The sequence below is a fragment of the Podarcis muralis genome, chromosome 9 (assembly GCF_964188315.1).
Source record: "Podarcis muralis chromosome 9, rPodMur119.hap1.1, whole genome shotgun sequence".
NCBI classification, from domain to species: Eukaryota; Metazoa; Chordata; class Lepidosauria; order Squamata; family Lacertidae; genus Podarcis; species Podarcis muralis.
The window spans coordinates 66,451,530-66,467,310 of NC_135663.1; the positions used below are offsets into that span (position 1 = coordinate 66,451,530).

Consider the following 15,781-nt stretch of genomic DNA (forward strand, 5'->3'; position numbering starts at 1 on the left):
TTTCACGGAAACACGTCTTCTGGACTCTCTGCGTGACAGTTTCCGGCGAGGCGTGGGTGTCCCTATAGGAGGTCCTGAGACCTCTCCACTGTTTTCGCTGGAAACGTCTCTGAGCCACCCCTCCGACTCACTTTCCCTGGAAGTTCCTGCTCGCCCCCTACTGGTTCCCTCTTCAGCTGCTCCGTCTCTTTCAACCTGAGGGAGCCTTTGCACCTCCTGTCCTTCCGATGGCAGTTCCCTGACATCCACCTCCCCTCCAGGGCCCCCTTCACCCCCTCCCGTCTCCTCCCCTCCGGGCTGGGAGGAAGTAAAACCCCTGAAAGAACCTTCCTCATCGTCCGAAGTTTCGAACACTTCCCTCCACCTGCTACTGTCCCTCGTCTCTCGATACTCCTCGTCTTCGGAGTCTATTCCCTCTTCCAACTCCGACTCCGTGAATCCTTCCATTTCCTGTTCCTCGTCGGTGGTGCCGAAGTACTCCCTCCTAAACCTTTCTACCGGCTGTGGTTTCCTAGGGAATCTTTGGTGGAACGTTTCTGTTAAAACCTCGTCATTGACCTCCCCTGCAGTCACCCAGGTGTTTTCTGACTCCGGTTCCCCTTCCCACGCCACCAAATACTCTACCTGATTTCCCTTCCACCTGGAATCGAGGATTTCCGCTACATGGTTGCTGCGTTCCCTCTCTTCCAAGGCTGGTTCCCTGACGTGCTCCCCTTCACGTCCCCCCCTGTATGGTGACAGTAACGACCTGTGGAACACTGGGTGCAATTTCATGTGGTTGGGTAACCGGAGTTTGAAAGCCACCGGGTTGACCTGCTGAATGACCTCAAAGGGTCCCAATCTTCTGGGCCTCAATTTCTTACAACCCCCTTTGAACGGCAACCCTTGGGTTGACAGCCACACTTGATTCCCCACCCTTATGGTTTCACCTTCCCTTCTGTTCTTGTCTGCCTGCTTCTTATATTGTGCCTTGGCCCTTTCTAAGTTGAGCTGGAGCTGATGATGGATCGCTTCCATCTCTTCTACAAAATGTTCAGCCGCTGGAACGCTCCATCTCTCCCCTCCCTCCCCTGGAAATGCCCTGGGGTGACACCCGTAATTAGCCAAAAAGGGGCTCATCCCTGTGGACACATTCTCCGCATTATTGTAGGCAAATTCTGCCAGCGCCAACTTTTCGACCCAATCGTTCTCTCTGTCATTGACATAACACCTCAGATATTGTTGAAGAATGCCATTTGCTCTTTCCGCCTGCCCGTTGGTTTCAGGGTGCCGGGCCGTTGAAAAATTGACTTCCACGTGCAGCAAGCTCATGAGCTTCCTCCAGAACCTGGAAGTAAATTGTTTGCCGCGGTCCGAGATCACCCTCAAGGGAGCCCCGTGCAACCTAAAGATGTGTTCTACAAACAACTTCGCTGTTTCTTCCGCTGTGACTGCATGTGAGCATGCTACAAAGTGGCACATCTTTGTTAACAGGTCTACTACTACCATGATGGCTGTTTTCCCCTTGGACTTCGGCAGATCCGTCATAAAATCTATTGATACCGCTTCCCAAGGCCGTTCTGGTGTGGGTAATGGTTCTAATAACCCTGCCGGCGCCCGTCTTTCCCCTTTGGCTCGCTGACATTGGTCACACCCTCTTACATACTCCCTTACATCTTCCCTCACCTTGGGCCACCAGAATTCCCTGGTAACCAACCACATGGTCTTGTGTTGCCCAAAATGTCCCGCCGTGGGGCTATCGTGCAACTGCTTGAGTACTCTCCCCCTCAATTCACCTTCGGGTATATACAGTGCCCCTTTGTAATACAATGCCCCATTTCTTTCCTCAAAACCTTCGGGGCTCTCGCCCTCCCCCCTGAGTCCTCTGAGCTTATCCTGGGCATATTCATCATTTTCCGTTTCCTCTACCAGTTCTCGTTGCCCCACCAGCGCCGCCCCACACACCCAGCGGTCCTCAGGGATGACATGTCTCTCTTCAATCGCCCCCTCCCCCTCCCAATACTCTGGTTTGCGTGAGAGAGCGTCCGCCCTGACGTTTTCTGGACCTGGCACATAACAAATTTCAAAGTTGAATTTAGAGAATTCCTGTGCCCATCTCACTTGTCGTTGGTTGAGCACTCGAGCTGTTCTCCAATACTCTAAATTCTTGTGGTCGGTGCACACTTGCACCTTGTGTTGCGCCCCAATTAATAAATGTCTCCACCTCCGGAACGCTTCGTGAATGGCAAGTAGTTCCCTGTCATACACCGTGTAGTTCCTCTCGGATTTATTCAGCTTCCGCGAGAAGAAGGCACACGGTCTCCACTCTGACATACTCCTCCCCGGTTGAAGAAGTACCGCCCCTACCGCCCGGTCGGACGCATCGGTTTCCACTCTCATGGGTTTTCGTAAATCCACATGCAGAAGTTGTTCTTCCGAGGCGAAAGCCCTTTTCAGTTCTTCAAATGCTCGCTCCGCCTCCGCCGTCCAAACAAATTTCTTCTTGCTGCTGAAGCAGTCGGTGATGGGCGCCGTCAAGTGGGCAAAGTTCTTGATGAACTTCCGATAAAAGTTCCCAAACCCCAAGAATCTTTGCACATCCTTCTTGGTCTTCGGTGTCTTCCATTCCAGTACCGCTTGGACCTTGCCTGGATCCATGGCCAATCCCTTGTCTGACAAGCGGTACCCCAGGAATTCCACCTCCTTGGTATGAAACTGGCACTTCTCCAGTTTCACCCACAGCTGGTTGGCTTGCAGCCTGCCCAACACTTCTCGAACGTCCCTCACATGCTGCTCCTCATCCTCCGAATACACCAACACGTCGTCTAAAAAGGCCACACAGTTCTTGTAGAGCAAAGGCCCCAGAACGTGGTTAATAAACGCTTGAAAGCACGCGGAGCCTCCTTGTAGACCGAAGGGCATAACGAGGTATTCAAAGGCTCCCAAAGGGGTGAACATGGTGGTCTTCCATTCATCTCCCTTCCTTATGCGTATCAGATTGTACGCCCCCCGCAGGTCCAGCTTTGTAAAAATCTTTCCCTTCCTTACCCTGGTCAAAATGTCATCAATTCGGGGCATAGGGAAAGCCAGGGGTTCCGACACTGCATTCAAGGCCCTGAAGTCACACACAAGTCTCGGCTTATCTGTGTTTTTTTTGTCCACAAAAAACACTGGGCTGCCCCCCACCGCTCGGGACTCTCTGATGAAACCTCGCTTCAGGTTTTTGTCAATGAACTCCCTCAGCTCCTGCATCTCCCTGTCGGACATGGCGTACAGCTTGCCCACTGGGAGTTGGGCCCCAGGGAGTAGGTTGATTTGACAGTCAAAGGGTCTATGCGGCGGCAGTTTGTCTGCTTCCCTTTCGCTGAATACGTTGCTCAGATCTGCGTATTGCGGGGGCACCTTCCCTCTGCCCATTACTTCCATCCCGGCTAGGGTGACTCTGTCTCCGCCCTGAACCTTCCCCTGCTTGCAGTGTTCTAGGCAATGCGCTGACCCAAAGGAGACCACCCTCTGATGCCAGCCCACTAGCGGATCGTGTAGCGCCAGCCAGCTCATCCCCAAGATGATGGGAGCTCCTCCCAAGGTGGCCACATTAAACGCTATCCGTTCGGTGTGCCTTGCCACCCTCATTATCATCGGGACAGTCTGTTGGCTAACTTCTCCTCCCAACAGCTCTCTGCCATCAATCGTGGTCACCTGCAAGGGATTACTTAAAGGGATGGTCTGTATCTGGTGCTCAGCTGCAAACTCCTTACTCATAAAATTACAGGAGCTGCCTGAATCCAAAAGCGCCTTGACCTGTAGGGGGTGTCCATTTGGCAGCTCTAGTGACACTTCTATCACTAAAGCAGGTCTGGGTGGTTCTGGCGTGGGCACTTTCACTGCTCTTTGGCCTGGCTGCTGTGCCCCGACGGTGGCAGCCAGGCGTTGGCTTTTACTTGCTCCTTGTTTTCCTCCTCCCTTTCCCCCACAGCTCCTGCCATCCCTTGCCATTCCTTTCTTTGTGGGCAGACTCTGGCAAAGTGCCCTGGCTGTTGGCAGAGATAACATTTCTTGGCGCTCTTTCCCTCCTTCTTCCGCCCTTCACTGGGATTTGAAACTGCGCGCGCCCGCGCTGTTCCAACTTCCATCGGCTCTGCCGGCGGGAAAGGTGGCTCTGGAATGTCCGGAATGCGCAGTTCCCTCCAACGTTCTCCTTTCCCTTCCCGCCTTTCCAAAGCTCTCGCTTCCTGGCGCGCTCCTATGGCCAGCGCGGATTTGGTCAGCTGGTCCATAGACTCCGCCCTTGGCCCCCGGGAAAGTTCATCTTTAACGGCCGAAGAAAGCCCCTCTTCAAAAAGCATTTGGATGGGTTCCGCTGATAGGTCCCACCCCAATTTATGAATCAGCATAGTAAACTCAGTCCAGTACTCACGGACAGATCGGCTCCCCTGTTTGCAAGCCATTAACTGCCTTCGTACCACCCCCTGCTCAATGTCACTGGAAAACATCAGGTCCATGGCACGAAAAAACTTCCTCGTGTCCTTTAGTATCTCATTATTCACTGCCATCAGGGGTCGAACCCAATCCTTCGCCCCCCCTTCGAGATGGCCAATTACAAAAGCCACTCGCGATTCCTCGTCGGGGAAGTCATCATACTGCAGGTTGAGAGCGTATTGCATCTCAGTTCTAAAGGCATGATAGTTTCTGGGATCTCCCCCGAATTTCTGCACCAATCCTGGCACCTTTCTGGCTATCGAGGTGGTTTTCTCCTTTCCCTTTTCTGCATCCTGAGCCCTCCTCTCCTCAAGCCTCGCCGTTTGCATGGCCAGCTGGATCTCCAACGCCCTGTACCTTTCTTCCAGGCTTGGACCTCCTCCAGCTGCTCCTGCTCCTCCGGTTCCGGCTGGGTCGCTCATGATGCCGCTGCTTGCACAAGCTGGCTTTCAGTGACTTTCGGATTGCTGTGGTGGGATGATGAGCTGCTTGTGCGTAAAATGCAAGTCCCTCAGAGTTTGATCAGGTTTTCAAACCTCTGCCTGTGACGGAGCCCCTCCGGCATGGCTGCGTCAATCGCTAGTAGAATCCGAAAGTGGTTGCTTTCGGAAACGTTTCCAACATAAAAGCTCTTTCACGGAAACACGTCTTCTGGACTCTCTGCGTGACAGTTTCCGGCGAGGCGTGGGTGTCCCTATAGGAGGTCCTGAGACCTCTCCACTGTTTTCGCTGGAAACGTCTCTGAGCCACCCCTCCGACTCACTTTCCCTGGAAGTTCCTGCTCGCCCCCTACTGGTTCCCTCTTCAGCTGCTCCGTCTCTTTCAACCTGAGGGAGCCTTTGCACCTCCTGTCCTTCCGATGGCAGTTCCCTGACACCTTCTAAATTGCTAGATCACGTTATCATATGGCAGCACTGCTGTTCCTACATACACACCCAACGCACAATTAAAGGCATTTTCTCGTTTGAAAATTATGACATACAAATAAAGGTGGCATCGTACTGTACAAAGCAGCTTGCAAAATCAATACTTACAATCCGCATTCTTCAGTGACTGTTTCTTTTTAGATGGTTTGGAAATTACTTTGATTCGTTTACTGAGGAACACACCAATATCATCGCTATTGCCATAGAACATTTTTACCGATAACATGAAGTGCTTTCGCTTGTCGGAGTCAGATATGTACAAGGTTTTAGCTGTGCAATAGTTCTGTGGATAAGAACAGGAATCAATTCATTAGAAGTTTTAACTAGCAACAGAAGGACAAATTATGACTTCAAAGCATTATGTGCTAAGGCAATTTGTTAGCTGATCTGTTCAGAGTTCTGACCGGGCTTTGTGCTCTTCTGAGTGGCTTGTACAAGACTGTGAGGACTGACTCCAAATGTCACGAGGTTTGTGGAGTGGAGGAAATGGTCAATCATGTTCTATGGGATTGTTTGAAGCATATGGGACATATAGGTGGCAGTAACAGGGCAGTAACAGTAAGAGAACTGGGCTGTGGTACCCATGATTAAAGGAAAGCATGGACGAGACTCATACTGGACTGAGGCATCTCACTATAATGCAATCAATTAACAAACCCTAAGAAACAGGCAACTAACTACCTATAGGCACAGAACTTGTTCAACCTTTTTTCCCCTCTGGTTGGTCAGGGAGTGAAATGCTTCTTCATAGAGAAAAGCTAGGACTATGATACTACAAGAGACTTCAATTAATCCCCCTTGACATCTAGAGATGTAAGCAATTTCCCCAGCATCCCAGGTTGCCGTAAATATACCAACATTATTATGAACTATCTTCGTAAGGTCTACGCATGCTGCTTTAAAAATCTTACGAGGCTTTTCAAACACTTCAGGGAGCTGTATACTTCCTTAGCAAGCATCACAGATGTGTGGCTACTGAATTATGAGACGTCCAGTTTTTATGGACCCAAGTACAGCATGCTTGGCTGCATTTTTGTTTGCGCTAATAGCATTAGAAATGCTCATATGTGGAATCTTAATTTTAAACAGATCAGGTCTGTAAACGTTCAAATTGTGAAATCCGCCCCCGATCCAAACAGGCTAGTGTCCCCTACTTCAGGCAATCCTTACAACAAGTTTACACATAGGATGAATTCTTGTACACAGTCAGTATCTACTCGTTTTCCTGAGAACGTAAAGAGTGGCCCTATCAATGACTTACTCCCAAGAAGAAGCGCCATATTCTATGTTTTATCTTCTTAAGCTGGTTTATTGCCATAAAACACATACTGAAAAATGACTCAGAAGGCCTTCAATACACCAGTGAGCTAGCATATAAAATACAGATTTGTACTCATCCTACCTTTCCTTCCAGATTTAACTGCTGCATTTCTTGGTCACTATTACCTATCCCAATAAAGGCGCATGGTTGAGACTCTTGTTCAGAGCAGCCATCCCGTTCCATCTGTTCTTTTTTTTTCTTCCACCCACTACCCATAAGATAGACACAGGGAGGGGGGCAAAAGAACCTGAAGATGAAAAACAGAGTGTTGGGTTCAAGCTCAATGCATTTGGTTAAAGCTGTGTGTATTCTGTACAAAATACATACAATTCTGAACAAAATCTGAAGCAAGAGAAACTGGATTCTGTGGTGCACTTGTAAAAGTGTAAAAGAGTATTGGAAAATGATCCATAATGAACTGAAAAAAATGGTCAAAAGTACCTTCCAAAAAACAACAACAGAGTCCTTTCTGCTGGGGATAATTCAGACAGAAATTCCTAGGTGTTAAAAAAGGTTATTTATGTATGCTACTACCGTGGCCCGTGTTTTGTTAGCCCAAAAATGGAAAACGAGCGAGGTACCAACCAAAGAAGAATGGCAACTTAAGTTGACAGAATATGCACAACTTGCAGACTTAACATATAGAATAAGAGAACAAGAACATACGTTTAGAAAAGATCAGAAAACGTTTATTGAATATATGGGAAATAATTGTGTACAGATGAAAACGCTGGCAGCGTTAAGATAAATTCAACAGTGTAAATAAGTTTTGATGGGTGCAATAATGGAATACTGAATGGTATAGTTTTTGTAAAATATGCAGGAATTTATGATATGTAAAATGAACCATGGAAAGAGAAAAAGGGAAGTCACTGATATCTTAAGGATGCAAAATGAGTATTATAAATTGTAAAACAGTAAATTTAATAAAAATTATAGAAAGAGAGAGAGAGAAACTGGGTTCTGTTACCTACATAAATGATATGACTTGCAGAGATTTACTAACTGTGCATAGTTTTATTTTGCTCCTGCTTAGGCATAATGAACTAACTATGCAGGACACTAAAACTCAATTCCTACTTTGCAAGGATTTACCAGGCATTTCTCACATTTTCCAATATACTGTGCCAGCTGATCATTATAAGAATAACTATTCAAGAATCAATGTTCTGAGTTTGATTCCCCACTCCCCCGGCCACTTTCTCCCTGTCCCTTTTCCCTTGTGTGTCTTTTTTATTATTATTGTAAGCCTGAAGGAAGGGTTTGGTTTTTTTATTGACAGTATACAGTGGTACCTCGCAAGACGAATGCCTCGCAAGACAAAAAACTTGCTAGACGAAAGGGTTTTTTGAGCTGCTTCGCAGGACGATTTCCCCTATGGGCTTGCTTCGCAAGACGGAAACGTCTTGCAAGTTTGTTTCCTTTTTCTTAACACCGTTAATACAGTTGCGACTTAACTTCAAGGAGCAACTCATAGAACGCGGTGTGGTAGCCTTTTTTGAGGTTTTTAAAGACTTTGGTGATTTTTGAAGCTTTTCCAAAACTTTCCCAACACCGTGCTTCGCAAGACGAAAAAAATCGCAAGACGACAAAACTCGCGGAACGAATTAATTTCGTCTTGCGAGGCACCACTGTATAGTCTTATGTTAATTGACTGGAAATAAGCCACTCTGGGGACACTTTTGGGTGAAGAGCTCTAAATGCTTTAAATAATGGTGATAATACTTTTTCAAAGAGCAATCGCTACAGTTTTAGGATGAAGAAACACACTATTTTTAAAACGAAAACTGAAATTCCTGGATACTCTGTTTTCAGAATCAAAAGGAGGCGACTGTGGAATTACAGAGCAACACCGTCTTGGCTCCATAACAATATAAAAGGTATCTGCACTACTGCTTATTGCACGCTTCTAAGCCTGACTGATTTCTATTGAAGACATCAAACATGTACTTAAATTTCCCATTGAAGAAAGAGAAATGTAAGACAGGAGTGAGGAGTCTTTGCCATCCCCAGAACTGCACTTTCTTGGAGAAAATCGGTCAGGGGAAGCAGGTCCATAGGGGACAGGGCCAATGTCAAAAGTGGATCGCTCCTCCCTCTCTCTAACATCCCCACTCCCACCAAAACCATATTACCTTGGAAGGGGGCAGACTCTCTTTCACTGGGGGGTTTTAAGCAGAGTCTGGATGACCACCTATCAGGATACTGTGGTAGTGCTTTTCTAGCACTGGCAGGGAAAATATGAGATTTGATGTCCTTTCCAATTCTTATGATTCTATGATCCATTCATTCCATTCCAGCTTCTCTCTCTTTCCCTCATCTCCTTGTCTCCCTGTGCAGCAAATTTATGCTTTTAAAAAAACAGCTTCCATTGGGGATAATGCAAGCTGTTTAATTGATGCCAGGATGGAGGGTGTGGAGATTGGGATCACAGCATAGAGTTGTAACACCTCCAATAATGATTTTTTAAAAATCACCTCCAAAATCACAAAAAACACCTGCTTTTATTCTGTTTTGTTAGGCTGTTTTGAGCCTAACTGCTGACTTTTAAAGCTATAGGAACAAGGGGAAAACGGGAAAAAAATTCCAGAGAAGTTAAGATTCTATCTAAAATATCAGCTGATACTAAAAGTATCCCCAGAATAATCTCCACTCCAATTTTTCACTCCAGTATACTGAAAACATTTTTGTAAAAAAAACTAATATAGGTTTCATTAGCATTCCTCATTTGGCCAGTTGAAGAACGTCTAAACACCAAGCCAGCCTTTGTGTGTACACTAGGTGGAGCTCCACCCAAAGCAAATTTCAGGATTTCAAAGAACCAAGGGCCCAAACTTACACTGTACAAGTATAACAATTTTAAACAACCTGGAACCAAGCGTACACTGTATAATAGAGCTTTTGAAAGGGCACTACTGAAATCTGGAGAAAAGATACTGTGGATGCCTGAAGTTCTTCTAGAGCAGCAAAAGATTGTTTTATGTATGACATTTCCCATAATGTTTCAAAATGGCACAATAGAGCACACAGTACAACACTAACCTCTTTTCATTTCCATACGATTTCTGTGCAACCTTTGCATGAAGGATTAGGACTGTTTGATCACCACGCTCCTTTAAATAGTTTCTCATTGCTTCCCTGAGAATTAAAAAGGCACAATAAAATTAATAGAAATACTCTTCATTAAAAAAAAACAAAAAACAAGCTGCATGGCAAAGGTAGTCTCCAGGCATTGCAGCTGCCATTGTCCCTGACCAGCGGCTATGCTGGCCAGGGCTGATGGGAGTTGGGAGTCCAAAAACTTAAGGAGGGCACCATGTTGGCTTTAAGTTTTGATATTTGAAAATATTCTGGCAAAATAAGCGGCCCAAGTGCGTGGAGTACAAGATATCTGTAAGCACATACCTTTATAACCTCAAGTAGCTCACTGGTGGGGCTTACAGAGTTGCCAAGGGGCGTGTAGGTGGCTTAACCTAGTTTCTGAGTCCCTCCTCCTTCAGAAAGCACCTCCCTGTCCTCAGGCAACAGTAGTGAAGTGAAAGTCCAAGAGTTATCCACCACAAGGGTTATAATTAGTGGAATACATGATTTAAAGAAGGACTTGGGAGCTGGCCCTTACTTTCTAGCAGAGCTGGAAAAGACATCAGCCTGCCTTTGGACAGTGGTGGCTTTTGGGAGTAAACACTAAGATAGATGGATCAAGAGTCTAACACAGTTGAGGCACTTTCATTTGTTTTGTCTTCACAAGCAGTAGCCTATCTACAAAATCTAGCTCTACTCGGAAAGGATAAACAGCCTCTTTCAAGGGTCTAATACAGTGGTACTTCTGGTTGCGGACAGGATCCGTTCCAGAGGTCCGGCTGGATCCCAACGTTTTTGCAACCAGAGAGATCGCTTCTGCGCACACAGGCATGGCGGTAGAGTGTTTCTGCGCATGCGGCAAAATCCCAGAAATATACTTCCAGGTTTGCCGCTTACGTATCCCGAAGTTTACGTAACCGGAGGGATACGTAACTAGAGGTACGACTGTATTTTTAAATCTTTTTTTTAAAAAAAGGAGAAAAATGTTAAACTGTTAAATTGTTCAGCCTCAAAGTATACTCTGGTTGGAATTACATGCCTTTTAATGGCTTAACTACAGAGCAAGCAGGAACTCATTCCAAAATACATTCCTGGATGTATCCCTAATTCCGTATTTGCTAGAAATTTTTCTAAATGCACATGAACCAAAAGCAGCTAAGACAAACGTGTTAGCATGCTGACATCTGCCTATAGTTAGGGGATTTGCCGCTTAAGATTACCAGTACTTTCCCATTTCATTTCAAACAATATGCAGTTATCATAGGGCAGAACCTATGGAAATGATTACTTTTCAAAGGCTTCCCTAGTAGGCTACCAAGAGAGGGGAAGAAGCAATAGCATGCATATTCCACTGTTTTTCTGAAAATTATGACTAGCATTCCACACTGGTGCTCCAGTGAATGGGAACAGCTTCTGTTCACAGAACAAAAGGCTGCTTCCATTCACAATATTGAATGCCACCCCATTGTCATGAACTGTAAACTTTAGCTTTGTCCTTGGCTACTAGGAGAGAACCCGCATTGAAAATAATGCTAACATATAGATAAAATAGAACATTTGTCCACAGGAGGACTGTTTGGAGAATACAAACTAAAGCAACAGGAAAAAAGAATTCAAAATCTAGTGTTTTGCCAAGGAACAGGCTACGATTTAACACTGGAAAGACCAGACACGAAATGTACTAATAAAACTCTGAAATTTAAACTTTAAAAAAATGGGTAGCTGAATATTTCAACAACAGTAAAAGGCATCAAGAAAGTATATATTGTCCAATGATAAGAAATTCTCATCCAGTTCAAGCTCTTTAGCCCTTTATCAGTGAGTGGTCTAACCTAAGCATAATTAGGGGTACTTAGGCCACTCTGGAAGCTGTTTTGGATGAGGAGAAGGTCTACATAAATAACTAAATGCCTGGATTGTTGTGTGTTTAGAATTTCCATTATTTAAAAAGGTCAAAAAGGCAATCCACGGTGTGTAGGTGCATGCGTTTGTGTAATCCAGTTGTAGTCAGGTGATCCAGCCCAGATTAACATGCCGTCACTGAATTCATAACTCCCCCAAGAGAGGAGTGCTTTTACTGCACTGGCCTATTGACTTTGGAAAAACCTGCATTTGGACAGAAGGGCTGCAAGACATTTTTTTGTTGTTGCAAACATTTCATAATTTTAGTACTTTATGGGCTGTGAACTGCCTCGAGATCTTATGATGAAGGGTGGTATATAAATCTAATAAATAAACAGACAAATAAATATTAAAAATTGTATGACTGCCTCTTATTGTGCTATTTAATACCACACTCACTTTGAAGGCTGAAAAAGATGTCTATAAATATTGAAAAATGGGACACGGGTGGCGCTGTGGGTAAAAGCCTCAGCGCCTAGGGCTTGCCGATCGAAAGGTCGGTGGTTCGAATCCCCGCGGCGGGGTGCGCTCCCGTTGCTCGGTCCCAGCGCCTGCCAACCTAGCAGTTCAAAAGCACCCCTGGGTGCAAGTAGATAAATAGGGACCGCTTACTAGTGGGAAGGTAAACGGCGTTTCCGTGTGCTGCGCTGGCTCGCCAGATGCAGCTTGTCACGCTGGCCACGTGACCCGGAAGTGTCTCCGGACAGCGCTGGCCCCCGGCCTCTTCAGTGAGATGGGCGCACAACCCTAGAGTCTGTCAAGACTGGCCCGTACGGGCAGGGGTACCTTTACCTTTACCTTAAATATTGAAAATTAAAAAATTTGGTAACTTTAGGTTGAAAACTGACCTAATAAAAATGCAGAGGTGAAGAATTATTCCATAGTTGGATTGATTTGACTTCACCCTTCTTTTTACAATATATTGCCATTAAATTTGTATTTTCAAGGTGGGACAAGAAAGGAATCCACTGTGTATTTAGGTCTAATTCATTACAGATGCAATAGTAAAACTGTTCTTAGAGTGTATCACTTCAAATTACAGCTAGGAATAGAGTTACATGGTCAAATGTAATTTCTCCAGGGGGGGGAAACATGCTTGCACAAACAAATTTAGCATACTGGGAAAAGGTTAAGCTACAACCTCTTTTTATGACAACTAGATTTTCATACACAGTTAAAAAAACCTATGAATTAACAACAGTGAACCATGCAATTGCCTGCCCGAAGACTGCAGGAACTAAGAAACTAATTGCATAAACTAGGCTCTAGCAACACAAATAATTATGTCTTACCTGGTGAGCCGTTTAGGTTGAGGTCGCTCACCAAATTTCCTGTAAGCAAAAAAACACAACACAGTCATTTGTAGCATTTCTTACTCAGAGGTATGGTCAGAGGTATGCCCCACTGTGTTGAGTATATCTTCCTCCAAGTATACATGTACAGATTGCTGTTTATATCTGTCCAGCTAACAGAGCATATGAACTGTTAACTCGATCTGCAAGCCTAACTGAGCAGCATAATCCTGCTAAAGAAGTGTTTAAAATATGCAGTTCTTATCTACCCTTTCCTGGATCTCTCCAAACTTTAAAGCCCTATTAAAAATGGCAGCTCTCACTTTTCCCAGTTAAACCATTCATTCTATAATGGACGTGCTGTGCAGCGTAAGGTTTTTTTTTAAGACATATGAAAATTCACATTGTTAATTTTTTAAAAAATTGTGCTTTCTCAATGAATAAATCAAAATTTTAGGCCTGTTAACATCAGTTACCAGTTCAAAAAACAGTAACTGCAGTAAAAGAAAACCCAGGACTCAGCTACATTAGTCAAAAAACAGTGATCTGAATGCATTATAAATATGCAACACCAGATGGCACCAGAGAGCACAAAACCTTTCTATAGTGTTTTTACATAGGGTTTCCCCCCTTTTTGTTATAAGGATTTAATTTCTGACTTATTTATAGTGGGGTTCCCCCCCGCCCCGTGTGTAGAACCACCTCCAGATGCATGACCATTATCACACTATGGCAACAGAACAAACAAACCAACCCCCAAGTCCAAATGTATTCGCAAAATTATTGGGAAAACCTGCTTTCAATACATAGAATGAATATAATTTACAGAAATTCCTTTGCATTAACAAATCCATATCAGAAAAGTAAAGAGCATGAGAAATAAAAAGGAGAATATTTGCTTCACTCCGTAAACAAGCAAGCAAATGTGTGGAAATGCCACTTTGTTCCTTCCTTCACATGAGCAGGCAAGTATGTCAGAAAGCCATGACCCATAGCTTTCCACTACGTCCAAACCAGAAAAATGTGATTAATGGCCACCAAACATGGAGGCCCTGGCTCTTTTTATTTATAACCAGCACTAGAAACTAAAGATATATAAGCTAAGTGCAAAATTGCTCCTTAAAACAGGGTTACAGTCGCCAAAACGGAATGCTTAGTTGCCATTTATGGATCCGATGGCTCAAACATTATATTTTTCAATACAAAGTTTGGGTTTCTGAAATTCATACTGATTGTACAGATAAAACGTAACAGGATTCTACAGGATGTGTTGCTAGTGTGTGAAAACAGTTAAGATTCAAGGATCCCCAGGCATGCACCTCCAAATGGTGGAGACTTCAGGCGCCATCCTGGCACCCGGGCATCTTCACTTGGTCGCAAGTGTCTGAAACCCAGGTGCAAAATACACCTGTCACCTTTTGAACACTGTTTATAACTATTGTAGCTATTAACCAAGTTAACCAAGCTTTGGCTAACAGAGGTTCCTGGCTTATTTGCTAGCTTGAGTGAAGGACGATGGTAAACAGGTGTGTGGTGTTGCAACCTGTTTATATCTTGGCTTCAAATATAAGATTTGATTGTCTGAATGCAGCCAATTATAGCCTCTGTTAAATCTTCAACATTCTCTGTCATTAGGGTGTTTATTCGTCCTTATTCAGTGACTACTGCTGCTGCAGCCTGGGCTCTGTCAGTCTTAATATCCATGAACTAATTCCTCTATGTCAGCTATAATCCAATCTTTCTTAAGAAAAGCCTGTAACTTAACAAAAAGAAGATTATGGGGAATATTAAACACTGGTCCTACTCAGAGCAGACCCACTGAAGTTAATGGACATGACTTAGGTTCATTAATTTCAATCTGTCTATTCTACATAAGACTTAATACAACCCTATGCCTCAAACATTTAATTCTCAATCTCACTGAATTTTCAGAGAGCGAGTGTTCAGAAAGAGTTCTGGTGTAGATCTGGATAGATATGTTGATTTCTTACTCATAAAGGTTCACAGTTAAGAAAGCTTATGACTTATTATTGCTTAAATAATATATAATACCTTAATATAATATATTATACCTTATGGCTTATTATTGCTTAAACTGAATCCCAACATTTAAATATTAATTGCATTCTGCAACTATAGTCTGATCCAAGTTTTAAGTATCCTTTAAAAGGTGGTGGTCGTCTTCTGGGATTCTTGTTAATTTTAAGATATATCATGTCTCAAAATGTATTTTCTTTTCCTTTCATTAACGCTTCTATAGTAGCATAGTTTTCATTCTTCAATCAGCTTTCTCTCTCCTTTCACTCAAGCAGTCTACCTTTGAGGCTGAAGATTGTGTTCAGTTTTTAATAGTTTATTTCCTAGTCCTAAATTTGCTCAGATGAGGGGTTTTTTTTCTAATTCTCTCCCTTTCATCCAATTTCATTTGCTGCCTCCTTTCTCTCACACATAACTATTCTTCCACACCTTTTCTCTCTCTTCAACATCTCCTAAGGGGCTCTGGCCTTGGAAGCTTTTAAGTTTTTCCTTGATGATCCTTCTTAGACTGTGATTTCTGCCTTCTGGGTCATATTTCAATCACCTATTTGTCTCTTTATATAGCTTTATTAATTCTAATAAATCAGTTCATAATTCAGATTTTTGACAACCAAGACGAATAATGCAGTTCTAATCAACTGCATAAATTAAAACTAGAACTCTCTTAAATTAGCAATTTTAATGACTCCTCCATTTTCATGCATAATGAACTGATCAATTTCCTCACATTTTCTTAACCAAGTAAAAATTGGGAAAATAAAATG

At 44.0% G+C, this 15,781-nt stretch overlaps 1 protein-coding gene across 4 annotated transcripts in view; it reads right to left on the bottom strand.

Annotated features, from left to right (window-relative positions):
* Positions 1-15,781, bottom strand: part of RBPJ (recombination signal binding protein for immunoglobulin kappa J region) — a 46,509-nt gene that overhangs the window by 14,020 nt on the left and 16,708 nt on the right. For all 4 annotated transcript variants that reach the window (XM_028743122.2, XM_028743123.2, XM_028743127.2 and 1 more), the window contains 4 exons: positions 12,981-13,019; positions 9,748-9,843; positions 6,787-6,952; positions 5,493-5,667 (listed from right to left, as the gene is read on the bottom strand). In XM_028743122.2, the coding sequence (XP_028598955.2) occupies positions 5,493-5,667; positions 6,787-6,952; positions 9,748-9,843; positions 12,981-13,019 (476 nt within the window). The remainder of the gene's footprint in view (positions 1-5,492; positions 5,668-6,786; positions 6,953-9,747; positions 9,844-12,980; positions 13,020-15,781) is intronic.